The sequence below is a fragment of the Armigeres subalbatus genome, chromosome 1, assembly GCF_024139115.2.
Source record: "Armigeres subalbatus isolate Guangzhou_Male chromosome 1, GZ_Asu_2, whole genome shotgun sequence".
NCBI lineage: Eukaryota > Metazoa > Arthropoda > Insecta > Diptera > Culicidae > Armigeres > Armigeres subalbatus.
In genome coordinates this window covers 208808508-208823996 of record NC_085139.1, presented here as the reverse complement: position 1 = coordinate 208823996, position 15489 = coordinate 208808508, and the positions used below count along the sequence as shown (strand labels likewise).

The following is a 15489-nucleotide window of genomic DNA, read 5'->3' as shown; positions in this document are numbered from 1 at the left end:
ATTCCAGGAGGAACATCCGGAGGATTTCCAAGAGGAACTTCCGGAGGAATTCCGGAAGGAACTTTCGGAGGAATTCCGGGAGGAACTTTCGGAGGAATTCCGGGAGGAACTTCCTGAGGATTTCCCGGAGGAACTTCCGGAGGATTACCCGGAGGAACTTCCGGAGGATTTCCGGGAGGAGCTTCCGGAGGATTTCCGGGAGGAACTTCCTGAGGATTTCCGGGAGGATTTTCCGGAGGAATTCCAGGTGGAACTTCCGAGGAATTCCAGAGGAACTCTGGAGGAATTCCGAGGAACTTCCGGAGGAATTCCGAGAGGAACTTCCGAGAGGAACTTCCGGAGGAATTCCGAGGAACTTTTGGAGGAATTTCAAGAGGAACTTCCGGAGGAATTCCGGAGGAACTTCCGAGGAATTCCGGGAGGAACTTCCGGAGGAATTCCTGGAGGAACTTCCGGAGGAATTCAGAGAGGAACTTTCCGAGGAATTCCGGGAGGAACTTCCGGAGGGATTCTGGAGGAATTTCCAGAGGAATTCCGGGAGAAACTTCCGATGGAACTTTTGGGATGAACTTCCGGAGGAATTCCGAGAGGAACTTCCGAGGAATTCCGAGAGGAACTTCCGGAGGAATTCCGGGAGGAACTTCCGAGGAATTCCGAGAGAACTTCCGGAGGAATTCCGAGGAATTCCGAGAGGAACTTCCGGAGGAATTCCGAGAGAACTTCCGGAGGAATTCCGGAGGAACTCCGGAGAATTCCGGAGGAACTTCAGGAGGAATTCTGAGAGGAACTTCCGGAGGAAATTCTGGAGGAACTTCGGGAGGAATTCCGAGGAACTTCCGAGGAATTCCAGGAGGAATTCCCGGAGGAATTCTGGAGGAATCGAGGAATTCCGAGGAACTTCCGAGGAATTCCGGGAGGAACTCGAGGAATTCTGGAGGAACTTCCAGATGAATTCCGGGAAGAACTTCCGAATCCGGGAGGAACTTCCGGAGGAATTCGGAGAGGAACTCTGGAGGAATTCCGGGAGGAACTCTGGAGCCATTCCGGGAGGAACTTCCAGATGAACTCCGGGAGGAATTTCTGGAGTAATTCCGGGAGGAACTTCCGGATGAATTCCGGGAGGAACTTCCGGATGAATTCCGGGAAGAACTTCCGAATCCGGGAGGAACTTCCGGAGGAATTCGGAGAGGAACTCTGGAGGAATTCCGGGAGGAACTCTGGAGCCATTCCGGGAGGAACTCTGGAGGAAATGCGGGAGGAACTTCCGGAGGAATTGCTGGAGGAACTTCCGAAGAAATTCCGAGAGGAAACTCTGGAGGAATTCCTGGAAGAACTTCCAGAGGAATTCCCGGAGGAACTTCCGGAGCAACTCCGGAGAAATTCCGGGAGGAACCTTCGGAGGAATTCCGGAAGGAACTTCCGAAGGAATTCCGGGAGGAACTTTCGGAGGAATTTCAGGATGAACTTCCGGAAGAATTTCGGAAGGGACTTCCGGAAAAATTCCAGGAGGAATTCCAAGACGAAATTCCGGAGGAATTCCTGAAAGAGCTTCCAGAGGAATTCCTGGAGGAACTTCCGGAGGAATTCCAAGAGGAACTTCCGGAGGAATTCCGAAAGGAATTTCCGGAGGAGCTTCCGGAGGAATTCCGTGAGGAATTCCGGAAGGAACTTCCGGAGGAATTCCTGGAGGAACTTCCGGAGGAATTTCGAGAGGAGCTTCCGGAGGAATTCCGGGAGGAACTGCCGGGTGGAGCTTCTGGAGGAATTCCGGGAGGAACTTCCCGTGGAATTCCGAGAGGAACTTCACGAGGAATTCCGAGAGAAATTTCCGGAGAAATTCCGAGAGGAATTCCGGGAGGAATTACGGGAGGATCTTCCGGAGGAATTCCGGGTGGAACTTCCGGAGGAATTCCGAGAGGAGCTTCCGGAGGAATTCCGAGAGGAACTTCCGGAGGAATTCCGAGAGGAACTTCCGGAGGAATTCAGAGAGGAACTTTCGGAGGAATTCCGAGAAGAACTTCCGAGTTATTCCGAGAGGAACTTCCGCAGGAATTCCGGGAGAACTTCCGCAGGAATTCCGGGTGAACTTCCGGAGGAATTCCGCTGGGAACTTCCGGAGGAATTCCGGGAGGAACTTCCGGAGGAATTCCGAGAGGAACTTCCGGAGGAATTCCAGTGGGAACTTCCGGAGGAATTCCGGTGGGAACTTCGGGAGGAATTCCGGGAAGAACTTCGGGAGGAATTCCGGGAAGAACTTCCGGAGGAATTCCCGGAGGAACTTCCGGAGGAATTCCCGGAGGAACTTCCGGAGGAATTCCCGGGGGAACTTCGGGGGAACTTCCGGGGTAACTTCCGGAGGAATTCCGGGGGAACTTCCGGAGGAATTCCGAGGGAACTTCCGAAGGAATTCCGAGGGAACTTCCGGAGGAATTCCGGGGGAACTTCCGGAGGAATTTCGAGAGGAACTTCCGGAGGAATTCCGGGAGGAACTTCCGGAGGAATTCCGAGAGGAACTTCCGGAGGAATTCCGAGAGGAACTTCCGGAGGAATTCCGAGAGGAACTTCCGGAGGAATTCCGAGAGGAACTTCCGGAGGAATTCCGAGAGGAACTTCCGGAGGAATTCCGAGAGGAACTTCCGGAGGAATTCCGAGAGGAACTTCCGGAGGAATTCCGAGAGGAACTTCCGGAGGAATTCCGAGAGGAACTTCTGGAGGAATTCCGAGAGGAACTTCCGGAGGAATTCCGAGAGGAACTTCCGGAGGAATTCCGAGAGGAACTTCCGGAGGAATTCCGAGAGGAACTTCCGGAGGAATTCCGAGAGGAAATTCCGGAGGAATTTCGAGAGGAAATTCCGGAGGAATTTCGAGAGGAACTTCCGGAGGAATTCCGAGAGGAACTTTCGGAGAAATTCCGAGAGGAACTTTCGGAGAAATTCCGAGAGGAACTTTCGGAGAAATTCCGAGAGGAACTTCCGGAGGAATTCCGAGAGGAACTTCCGGAGGAATTCCGAGAGGAACTTCCGGAGGAATTCCGAGAGGAACTTCCGGAGGAATTCCGAGAGGAACTTCCGGAGGAATTCCGAGAGGAACTTCCGGAGGATTTTCGGGAGGAACTTCCGGAGGATTTTCGCGAGGAACTTCTGGAGGATTTCCGGGAGGAACTTCCGGAAAATTTCCGGGGAGAACTTCCGCAGAAACTTCCGGAGGAATTCCGGCAGAAACTTCCGGAGGAATTCCGGGAGGAACTTCCGGAGGAACTCCGAGAGGAACTTCCGGAGGAATTCCGCGAGGAACTTCCGGAGGAACTTCCGAGAGGAACTTCCAGAGGAATTCCGAGAGGAACTTCCGGAGGAATTCCGCGAGGAACTTCCGGAGGAATTCCGCGAGGAACTTCCGGAGGAATTTCGCGAGGAACTTCCGGAGGAATTTCGCGAGGAACTTCCGGAGGAATTCCGGGAGGAACTTTCGGATGAATTCCGAGAGGAACTTCCGGAGGAATTCCGAGAGGAACTTCCGGAGGAATTCCGAGAGGAACTTCCGGAGGAATTCCGAGAGAATTTTCAAGAGGAACTTCCGGAGGATTTCCGAGAGTAACTTCAAGAGGATTTCCGAGAGGAGCTTCCGGAGGATTTCCGAGAGGAACTTCCGGAGGAATTCCGAGAGGAACTTCCGGAGGAATTCCGGGAGGAACTTCCGGACGAATTCCGAGAGGAACTTCCGGAGGAATTCCGAGAGGAACTTCCGGAGGAATTCCTAGAGGAACTTCCGGAGGAATTCCGACAGGAACTTCGGGAGGAATTCCGACAGGAACTTCCGGAGGAATTCCGGGAGGAACTTCCGGAGGAATTCCAGGAGGAACTTATGGAGGAATTCCGGGAGGAACTTCCGGAGGAATCCCAGGAGGAACTTCCGGAGGAACTTCCAGTAGGAACTTCGGAGGAATTACGAGAGGAACTTCCGGAGGAATTTCGGGAGGAACTTCCGGAGGAATTCCGGGAGGAACTTCCGGAGGAATTCCGGGAGGAACTTCTGGAGGAATTCCGGGAGGAACTTCCGGAGGAATTCCGGGAGGAACTTCCGGAGGAATTCCGGGAGGAACTTCCGGAGGAATTCCGGGAGGAACTTCCGGAGGAATTCCGGGAGGAACTTTCGGAGGAATTCCGGGAGGAACTTTCGGAGGAATTCCAGGAGGAACTCCCGCAGAAATTCCGGGGGGAACTTCCGGTGGATTTCCGAGAGGAACTTCCGGAGGAATTTCGGGAAGAACTTCCGGGAGGAACATCTGGAGGAATTCCGGGAGGAACTCCTGGAGGAATGCCGTGAGGAATTCCGGGAGGAACTCCGGAGCGATTCCGGGAGGAACTCCGGAGCGATTCCGGGAGGAACTCCGGAGCGATTCCGGGAGGAACTTCCGGAGGAACTTCCAGAGGAACTTCCGGAGGAACTTCCGAGGAACTTACGGAGAAATTCCGGAAGAAACTTCCGGAGGAACTTCCGAGAAACTTCCGGGAGGAACATACGAAGGAACTTCCGGAGGAACTTCCGGAGGAACTGAGGAACTTCCGGAGGAATTTCCGGAGGAACTTCCGAGAATTCCGGAGGAACTTCCGGGAGGAACTTCCGAGGAACTTCCGAGGAACTTCCGGAAGAACTCCGGAAGAACTTCCGGAGGAATTCCGGGAGGAACTTCCGGAGAAACTTCCGAGAGGAACTTCCGAGGAATTCCGAGGAACTTCCGGAGGAATTCCGAGGAACTTCCGAGGAATTCCGAGGATTTTCGGAGGAATTCCGGGAGGAACTTTCGGAGGAATTCCGGGAAGAACTTCCAGAGGAACTTCCGGAGGAATTCCGGGAGGAGCTTCCGCAGGAATTCCGGGAGGAACTTCCGGAGGAATTCCGGGAGGAACTTCGAAAGGAATTCCGGGAGGAACTTTCGGAGGAATTCCGGGAGGAACTTCCGGAAGAATTCCGAGAGGAACTTCCGGAGGAATTCTGAGAGGAACTTCCGGAGGAATTTCGAGAGGAACTTCCGGAGGAATTCCGAGAGGAACTTCCGGAGGAATTCCGAGAGGAACTTCCGGAGGAATTCCGGGAGGAACTTCCGGAGGAATTCCGGGAGGAACTTCCGGAGGAATTCCGAGAGGAACTTCCGGAGGAATTCCGAGAGGAACTTCCGGAGGAATTCCGAGAGGAACTTCCGGAGGAATTCCGAGAGGAACTTCCGGAGGAATTCCGAGAGGAACTTCCGGAGGAATTCCGGGAGGAACTTCCGGAGGAATTCCGGGAGGAACTTCCGGAGGAATTCCGGGAGGAACTTCCGGAGGAATTCCGGGAGGAACTTCCGGAGGAATTCCGGGAGGAACTTCCGGAGGAACTTCCGGAGGAACTTCCGGAGGAATTCCGGGAGGAACTTCCGGAGGAATTCCGGGAGGAACTTCCGGAGGAATTCCGGGAGGAACTTCCGGAGGAATTCCGGGAGGAACTCCTGAGGAATTCCGGGAGGAACTCCGGAGGAATTCCGAGAGGAACTTCCGGAGGAATTCCGAGGAACTTCCGGATAAATTCCGGGAGGATCTTCCGGAGGAATTCCGGGAGGAACTTCCGAGGATTTCCGAGGAACTTCCGGAGGAATTCTGAGAGGAACTTCCGCAGGAATTCCTGGGAGGAATTTCCAGAGGAATTCCGGGAGAAACTTCCGAGGAACTTCCGAGGAACTTCCGGAGGAACTTCCGGAGGAATTCGAGAGGAACTTCCGAGGAATTCCGAGAGGAACTTCCGGAGGAATTCTGAGAGGAACTTCCGAGGATTTCCGAGAGTAACTTCAAGAGGATTTCCGGGAGGAACTTCCGGAGGATTTCCGAGAGGAACTTCCGGAGGAACTTCCGGAGGAATTCCGAGAGGAACTTCCGGAGGAATTCCGAGAGGAACTTCCGGAGGAATTCTGAGAGGAACTTCCGGAGGAATTCCGAGAGGAACTTCCGGAGGAATTCCGAGAGGAACTTCCGGAGGAATTCCGAGAGGAACTTCCGGAGGAATTCCGAGAGGAACTTCCGGAGGAATTCCGAGAGGAACTTCCGGAGGAATTTCAAGAGGAACTTCCGGAGGAATTTCGAGAGGAACTTCCGGAGGAATTCCGAGAGGAACTTCCGGAGGAATTCCGAGAGGAACTTCCGGAGGAATTCCGGGAGGAACTTCCGGAGGAATTCCGAGAGGAACTTCCGGAGGAATTCCGAGAGGAACTTCCGGAGGAATTCCGAGAGGAACTTCCGGAGGAATTCCGAGAGGAACTTCCGGAGGAATTCTGAGAGGAACTTCCGGAGGAATTCCTATAGGAACTTCCGGAGGAATTCCGGGAGGAACTTCCGGAGGAACTCCGAGAGGAACTTCCGGAGGAATTCCGCGAGGAACTTCCGGAGGAACTTCCGAGAGGAACTTCCAGAGGAATTCCGAGAGGAACTTCCAGAGGAATTCCGAGAGGAACTTCCGGAGGAATTCCGGAAGGAACTTCCGGAGAAATTCCGGGAGGAACTTTCGGAGGAATTCTGGGAGGAACTTCCGGAGGAATTCCGGAAGGAATTTTCGGAGGAATTCCAGGAGGAACTTTTGGAGGAATACCGGGAGGAACTTTCGGACGAATTCCGAGAGGAACTTCAGGAGGAATTCCGGGAGGACCTTCCGGAGGAATTCCGAGAGGAACTTCCGAAGGAACACCAGGAGGAACTGCCGGAGAAACTTTCGGAGGAATTGCGGGAGGAACTTCCGGAGGAATTCCGGGAGGAACATCTGGAGGAATTCCGGGAGGAACTTCCGGAGGAATGCCGCGAGGACCTTCCGGAGGAATGCCGCGAGGACCTTCCGGAGGAATGCCGTGAAGACCTTCCGGAAGGATTCCGGGAAGAACTTTCGGAGGAATTCCGGGAGGAACTTTCGGAGGAATTCCAGGAGGAACTCCCGCAGAAATTCCGGGGGGAACTTCCGGTGGATTTCCGAGAGGAAGTTCCGGAGGAATTCCGGGAGGAACTTCCGGGAGGAACATCTGGAGGAATTCCGGGAAGAACTTTCGGAAGAATTCCGGGAGGAACTTTCGGAGGAATTCCGGGATGAACTTCCGGAGGAACTTCCAGAGGAACTTCCGGAGAAACTTCCGGAGGAACTTCCGGAGAAACTTCCGAAGAAACTTCCGGAGGAACTTCCGGAGAAACTTCCGGGGGAACATACGAAGGAACTTTCGAGCGAACTTCCGGAGGAACTTCCGGGAGAACTTCCGAGAGAACTTCCGGGTGACCTTCCGGAGGAACTTCCGGGAGAACTTCCGGAGGAACTTCCGGGAGAACTTCCGGAGGAACTTCCGGGAGAACTTCCGGAGAAACTTCCGGCAGGAACTTCCGGGAGAAACTTCCGGAGGAACTTCCGGAGGAATTCCGGGAGGATCTTTCGGAGGAATTCCGGGAGGAGCTTTCGGAGGTATTCCGGGAGGATTTTCGGAGGAATTCCGGGAGGAACTTTCGGAGGAATTCCGGGAAGAACTTCCAGAGGAATTTCGAGAGGAACTTCCGGAGGAATTCCGGGAGGAGCTTCCGCAGGAATTCCGGGAGGAACTTCCGGAGGAATTCCGGGAGGAACTTCGAAAGGAATTCCGGGAGGAACTTCTGGGGGAATTCCGGGAGGAACTTCCGGAGGAATTCCGGGAGGAACTTCCGGAGGAATTCCGGGAGGAACTTCCGGAGGAATTCTGGGAGGAACTTCCGAAGGAATTCTGGGAGGAACTTCCGGAGGAATTCCGGGAGGAACTTCCGGAGGAATTCCGGGAGGAACTTCCGGAGGAATTCCGGGAGGAATTCCGGGAGGAACTTCCGGAGGAATTCCGGGAGGAACTTCCGGAGGAATTCCGGGAGGAACTTCCGGAGGAATTCCGGGAGGAACTTCCGGAGGAATTCCGGGAGGAACTTCCGGAGGAATTCCGGGAGGAACTTCCGGAGGAATTCTGGGAGGAACTTCCGGAGGAATTCCGGGAGGAACTTCCGGAGGAATTCCGGGAGGAACTTCCGGAGGAATTCCGGGAGGAACTTCCGGAGGAATTCCTGGAGGAACTTCCCGAAGAATTCCTGGAGGAACTTCCGGAGGAACTCCCAGGAGGCATTTCGGGAGGAACTTCCGGAGGATATTCGGGAGGAACTTCCGGAGGAATTCCGGGAGTAACTTCTGGAAGAATTTCGGGAGGAACTTCCCGAGGAATTCCTGAAGGAACTTCCCGAGGAAATCCTGAAGGAACTCCCCGAGGAAATCCTGAAGGAACTCCCCGAGGAATTCCGAGAGGAACTTCCGGGGGAATTCCGGGAGGAACTTCCGGGGGAATTCCGGGAGGAACTTCCGGGGGAATTCCGGGAGGAACTTCCGGAGGAATTCCGGGAGGAACTTCCGGAGGAATTCCGGGAGGAACTTCCGGAGGAATTCCGGGAGGAACTTCCGGAGGAATTCCGGGAGGAACTTCCGGAGGAATTCCGAGAGGAACTTCCGGAGGAATTCCGAGAGGAACTTCCGGAGGAATTCCGGGAGGAACTTCCGGAGGAACTTCCGGAGGAATTCCGAGAGGAACTTCCGGAGGAATTCCGAGAGGAACTTCCGGAGGAATTCCGAGAGGAACTTCCGGAGGAATTCCGAGAGGAACTTCCGGAGGAATTCCGAGAGGAACTTCCGGAGGAATTCCGAGAGGAACTTCCGAAGGAATTCCGAGAGGAACTTCCGAAGGAATTCCGAGAGGAACTTCCGAAGGAATTACGAGAGGAACTTCCGAAGGAATTCCGAGAGGAACTTCCGGAGGTATTCCGAGAGGAACTTCCGGAGGTATTCCGGGAGGAACTTCCGAGAAAATTCCGGGAGGAACTTCCGAAGGAATTCCGGGAGGAAATTCCGGTAGGAATTCCCGAAGGATCTATTGAGGAATTCCGAGGAACTCCGGAGGAGCTTCCGGAAGAACTTCCGGAGGAATTCCGAGAGGAACTTCCGGAGGAATTCCGAGAGGAACTTCCGGAGGAATTCCGAGAGGAACTTCCGGAGGAATTCCAGAAGGAACTTCCGGCGGAATTCCGAGAGGAACTTTCGGAGGAATTCCGAGAGAAACTTCCAAAGGAATTCCGAAAGGAACTTCTGGAGGAATTCCGAGAGGAACTTCCGGAGGAATTCCGAGAGGAACTTCCGGAGGAATTCCGAGAGGAACTTCCGGAGGAATTCCGAGAGGAACTTCCGGAGGAATTCCGAGAGGAACTTCCGGAGGAATTCCGAGAGGAACTTCCGGAGGAATTCCGAGAGGAACTTCCGAGAGGAACTTCCGGAGGAATTCCGAGAGGAACTTCCGGAGGAATTCCGAGAGGAACTTCCGGAGGAATTCCGAGAGGAACTTCCGGAGGAATTCCGAGAGGAACTTCCGGAGGAATTCCGAGAGGAACTTCCGGAGGAATTCCGGGAGGAACTTCCGGAGGAATTCCGGGAGGAACTTCCGGAGGAATTCCGGGAGGAACTTCCGGAGGAACTTCCAGAGGAATTCCGGGAGGAATTCCGGGAGGAACTTCCGGAGGAATTCCGGGAGGAACTTCCGGAGGAATTCCGGGAGGAACTTCCGGAGGAACTTCCGGAGGAATTCCGGGAGGAACTTCCGGAGGAACTTCCGGAGGAATTCCGGGAGCAACTTCCGGAGGAATTCCGGGAGGAACTTCCGGAGGAATTCCGAGAGGAACTCCCGGAGGAATTCCGAGAGAAACTTCCCGAGGAATTCCGGGAGGAACTTTCGGAGAAGTTCATGGAGGAACTTCTGGGAGAAATTTTGGGAGACACTTCTGGAGGAATTCCGGGAGGAACTTCCGGAGGAATTCCGGGACGAACTTCCGGAGGAATTCTGGCAGGAACTTCCGGAGAAATTCATGGAGGAACTTCCGGAGGAATTCCGGGAGGCACTTCTGGAAGAACTTGCGGAGGAATTCCAGGACGAATCTCCGGAGGTATTCCTAGAGGATGTTCCCGAGGAATTCCGGGAGGAACTCCCGGAGGGGTTCCGGGGAAATTTCGGGAGGAAGTTCCGGAGGATTCCCGTGAAGAACTTCCGAAGGATTTCCGTGAGGAACTTCCGGAGGATTTCCGTGAGGAACTTCCGAAGAGATTCCTTATATTTTTATTTTTTTTATTTTTGTGATTTTTTTTGTAGCACGACACTAAATTGCCTGTTTTGCGAATGTTATTGATATAGGAGCATGTTAATAATAATGGAACAGATACCCCACATAATAAAATTTAAGGAACAATCCTCTCGTGCCTGAGCTTAACTCCATCAGGGGACATATCCTTACATATTTCTTATAATGTTCTTCAGACACATCACTTGTAACATGTTGGTACAATTGAGCAACAGAAAATTTGAATTTATTATTTAAAGCTTTTGAAAAAATGCGTCTCCTACTTTCTGTACTGAGTGGAATAAAAGACAATACAGGTCATGTTTCCATCAATATTTTTAATTAGTTTTGATATGTACGACCATTATTCGATTGCTATTTACAATTTTGATTTTTTGAAAAATAATCTTGAACTTTGATTTATCAATGGCAAATATGTGCTCAGTGGGATGCCGACGTGAATGCAAATAAATAAAACCATTAGCAGCATCCGAGAATCCAGCTGATCACTTCTTTCTAGTCAACTGAATCAGTCATAACTGAGCAGTGGTGAGAGTAGCAGCTCAGCAAGAGTTCTAGGAGAGATGATTCGCTTGTCCGCCCTTTCTCTATTTGTATGTGTCTCGATCGGTGCACAGTGCACCGGCGTAATCGAAAGTGATAACACTATCGACGAAAGCGTAGCCGTAGAAGTCGAAATTGGTGAGTTGTTTTGTTTGCAAATGAAGCGATTTCTGTTATTGACTATTGAATCATTGAATCTTGTTACAGCCAAATATGAGGTTGATTTCCTGCAAGAGTTTGACCGCTATCAGTCCACAGGGCGGAAAACAACCAATTTCGATCGCCTGTTGGATTTGATCCAATCACAGGACATCAAGGTTACCCTCGATCGAATACCACATGCCAAGAGCCCCAAGCTGTGTCTAACGTGTCTGGCTTCGAGTTATACCTTTTTGGAGATCTACAAACGAACTGCGAATAAAGAGAAAACCGTGTTGGTTAAGCTAGCTCAGGACATTTGCCATCTGTTCAATCTGAAGACCTACGTTTGTGATGGGTTGGTTGAGCTGAACGCCGATATGATGATGTTCATTCTGGAAAATCTGGATGAGCTGCCATCAGCCGAAAGAGTTTGTGCTGTAGCCTATCAGGGTGAAGACTGCGTGGTGAACAAATCGGAAATTCTATCCGATCGATATCCAAAAGTGAACATTAGCGTGTCAAATGAAGTTCTGGGAAAATCCAAAGGACCGTCAACCACTTCAGATAAAGAACCACTAACGATCATTCACATAACAGACATACATTACGACCCTGAATACGTAGTGGGAATCAACGCAGATTGTGCCGCTGGAGCGTGTTGTCGAAACGTTCCCGATCTGGAACCATCTGACTCCAGCAATGCTGCCGGATTTTGGGGAGATTACAGAGACTGTGATAGTCCGTGGCATGCCGTGGTCGATGTGATGGAGCAGATACGTTCGCAACACCCAAAAATCGACGCAGTATACTTCACTGGTGATATCATCCATCATTTCACATGGAACACCACGGTCGAATCGAATGAGCAAGCAATGCGACAGATTTTCCAACTATTGAAGGAACGCTTCGTAGATATTCCGTTGTATCCCATCTTGGGTAACCATGAAGCGGATCCAGCCAATCTCTACGCACCACACCATGTCCCGCAGAATCTCACCTCAGCATATCTCTATGACTTTATCACTGAACAATGGGATGAGTGGCTTCCAAAGGATGTGAACCGATCAACCCTCGCCGACGGAGGCTACTACACCTTATTGAGCCCGTTAGGACATCGAATCATCGCTCTGAACAACAATTTTTGCTACATCCACAACTGGTGGCTACTCTACAGTGACATTTACTTCATTCGACAGCTGCAGTGGTTGCACGATACGCTACAAGAGGCCGAACAGGCAGGCGAAAAGGTTCACATTTTGGGACACGTGCCCTCTTACGATAACTACTGCTACATCGGCTGGACTCGGGAGTATCGGAAGATTGTGGAACGGTTTGCGCACATAATTGAGGGCCAGTTTAATGGGCATTCGCATGTAGATGAGTTCAACGTGTTTTATCGGAAAGATGACCCGACGGCAGCGGTGAACGTGGCGTGGAATGGCGGTTCGACGACAACATTTACAAAGCTGAATCCTAATTACAAGGTGTTTTACGTTGACCGGGAAAGCTTCGTAAGTACATACATATGCAATGATTCTTAGTTATTCGATTCAATAGATTATAGATAAGAGGTGCCGTTTGCTAGTGGAGAATCAAATGGAAATCAGCAAATTTGGATTTAAGATTCATGACAGACCCTGCTTATAGAAATAGAAAACCTGCAAAAGCTTTAGTTAGTAGAATTTCGAACTAAATATTATTTTCAATTTCATCCACTTTTCTTGTCAGGAAATTTTGGATCAAGAAACCTGGATCTACAACCTCACCGAAGCGAACCAGCATCCGGATCGTAAACCTCTCTGGTTCAAGGAATACACCTTCAGGGAACACTACGGGCTGACTGACCTCAGCCCCAAATCCCTGGATAGCCTCCTTCAAAGGCTGGCCCATTCGGATGACGATCTGCTTCAGTACTGGAACCTCAAACAGAAGAACGCCGATCCTCTGCTGGCTAAGGGCTGTGATAAAATGTGCCTACGGGATGCTCTCTGTGCTCTGGCCCGAACGGAATACGCTGACGATTCCGTCTGTGACCGACTCCTGACTCACCATTCGCTTCTCGAAACGTAACCACGATGTTTCGTTAAAGTTTTACACTAAAGTTTATTCAATGTTTGCTCTCATTCTTCACAACTTTAGGATTCTATTCTGTTTGCAGTTAGTATTTAGCTCTACTTTTGAGATGTGTGTGACTTTATATTGTGCTTCAAATAAATATCGGCTCTTGTTTTTTTTTTATGTTTTTAATTTTTAGCTCTTTTCCCTTTCTCTTCATCCGAAACAATACTTTGTTCGTGATCGAAAATAGCATTAGGCATATGACTACATTGGAGTGCATTCCCATCAGAATTGCCGTTCCCATTTTTCAGAGTTTTGGATCTCATAATGCTCATTTTAAGGATAAACAAATAAAAATGAAAATATGTAATCTACAACTTTAAATATTTTACAAATATGTCATGGATGGTGATCTTATTGACCCCGAAACGACTCATTTCTTCTTCTTCCGTCTCATGTCACACAGCACCGTCGCCAGAGTGATATCGTTTTCCTCGGCCACCCGGACTGCGATCAGAGCCTGGTTGGCGTGCCTTCCGCTGGAAATTAATCGTGCCGTGCTGGTACCGCAAAAAATGCCCTGCTCCGGTCCCGGTTCCATGCTTTTGCCGCAGATCGTGCTCGATTTGTCCATGCTCGATGAATCAAGCCCGGCCGAGCCTCCGATTTCCAATCTATCCACGGAGTCCGGTCGGTCGCACTGGAATGTCGAAAGCGTTTTCATTTATTTTTATAACTGTTATTAATTAACGACTGGAAAAATTGTTGCATTAATGATCTGGCTTTCTCAGTCTCTGGGTTGATCAAAAAAATATAGACTGAGAAAGCCAGATCCTAAATGCAAATTTTTTATATATTTTATGAAATTTGGCCAAAGATTTGATATGCAAAGAATGTTTAAAAGCTAAATTTGAGCATGATCAGTTATACAAAAATCCCCATGACAATAATAAAACAAAACCTGCCAGAGCCGTTATTTCCCCTACATGCATATAAAATTATTGCATCGAAATCGAGTTGGAATTTTGGAAGCAAATTTAAAAGTGATTGAATTGGAAAAGAATTGAAATTAGATTGGAATTGAGATTGGATTGGAGTTGTATAAAAATTTAATTGGAATTGGATTGGAATAGAATTGGAAATGGATTCGAATTAAATTGGAATTGGATTCAAATGGGTTTGGAATAGGATTGAAATCGAGCTGGAATTAGATTGGAATTGGGATTTGATTGAAATTGTACTGCAACCAACAGCAACTGCAAGGACTGGAACAAAGGAATGTAATCTGGAACTGACTGGAACCTGGACTGAACTGGATCGAACTGACTGAACTGACTGGAACTGACTGGAACTGGACTGACCGAACTGACTGGAAACTGACCTGAACTGACTGGAACCGACTGACTGGAACTGACTGGAACCGACTGGAACTGACTGGAACTGACTGGAACCGACGGAACTGACTGAACTGGACTGGAAACTGATGGAACCGACTGGAACCGACTGGAACCGACTGGAACCGACTGGAACTGGACTGGAACCGACTGGAACCGACTGGAACCGAACTGGAACTGGAACTGACTGGAACCGACTGGAACTGACTGGAACTGACTGAAACTGACTGGAACTGACTGGAACTGACTGAACTGACTGGAACTGACTGGAAACTGGATCGAACCGACTGGAACTGACTGGAACCGACTGGAACTGACTGGAACTGGACTGGAACTGGAACCGACTGGAACTGACTGAACTGACTGGAACTGACTGGAACTGGACTGGAACTGACTGGAACTGACTGAACCGATCGGAACTGGATCGAACTGGAAACTGACCGAACTGACTGGAACCGATCAACTGGACTGGAACTGGATCTGGAACTGGACTGGAACCGACTGGAACTGACTGGAACTGACTGGAACTGATCGAACTGACTGGAACTGACTGGAACTGGACTGGAACCGACTGGAACTGACTGAACTGGACTGGAACTGACTGGAACCGACTGAACCGACTGGAACTGACTGGAACTGACTGGAACCGACTGGAACTGGACTGGAACCGACTGAACTGACTGGAACCGACTGGACTGACCGAACTGACTGGAACTGGATCGAACTGACTGAACTGACTGAACTGACTGAACCGACTGGAACTGGACTGGAACTGACTGAACCGACTGGAACTGGACTGGAACTGACTGGAACCGACTGGAACTGACTGGAACTGACTGGAACCGACTGAACCTGGAACCGACTGGAACTGGAACTGACTGAACCGACTGGAACTGACTGAACCGACTGGAACTGGATCGAACCGACTGAACTGACTGGAACTGGACTGGAACTGACTGGAAACCTGACTGGAACCGACTGGAACTGACTGGAACTGACTGGAACTGACTGAACTGACTGGAACCGACTGGAACTGACTGGAACTGGACTGAACTGACTGAAACTGACTGGAACTGGACTGAACTGACTGGAACCGACTGGAACTGGACTGAACCACCGAACTGACTGGAACTGACTGGAACTGACTGGAACTGGACTGGAACCGA

At 50.6% G+C, this 15489-nt stretch overlaps 2 protein-coding genes across 2 annotated transcripts in view; one reads left to right on the top strand and one right to left on the bottom strand.

Moving 5' to 3' along the window:
• The first annotated feature begins 10700 nt into the window (after positions 1-10700).
• Positions 10701-13102, top strand: LOC134205713 (sphingomyelin phosphodiesterase-like). The gene is made up of 3 exons (XM_062681254.1): positions 10701-10868; positions 10938-12382; positions 12600-13102. The coding sequence occupies exons 1-3, from the start codon at positions 10751-10753 to the stop codon at positions 12939-12941; spliced, it is 1905 nt and encodes a 634-aa protein (XP_062537238.1). The 5' UTR covers positions 10701-10750; the 3' UTR covers positions 12942-13102.
• Positions 13006-15489, bottom strand: part of LOC134205714 (corticotropin-releasing factor-binding protein) — a 127466-nt gene continuing 124982 nt past the window's right edge. Inside the window, exon 6 of the mRNA XM_062681255.1 lies at positions 13006-13629. Within this exon, the coding sequence (XP_062537239.1) occupies positions 13363-13629 (267 nt within the window). The 3' untranslated portion in view covers positions 13006-13362. The remainder of the gene's footprint in view (positions 13630-15489) is intronic.

What these genes read in the sequence shown, in the direction of transcription:
- LOC134205713 (XM_062681254.1), top strand. Translation starts at nt 10,751, where the DNA reads ATGATTCGCTTGTCCGCCCTTTCTCTATTTGTATGTGTCTCGATCGGT. An exon ending in AGCCGTAGAAGTCGAAATTG is followed by an intron (nt 10,869 to 10,937) that starts GTGAGTTGTTTT and finishes ATCTTGTTACAG; the next exon opens with CCAAATATGAGGTTGATTTC. An exon ending in ACGTTGACCGGGAAAGCTTC is followed by an intron (nt 12,383 to 12,599) that starts GTAAGTACATAC and finishes TTTTCTTGTCAG; the next exon opens with GAAATTTTGGATCAAGAAAC.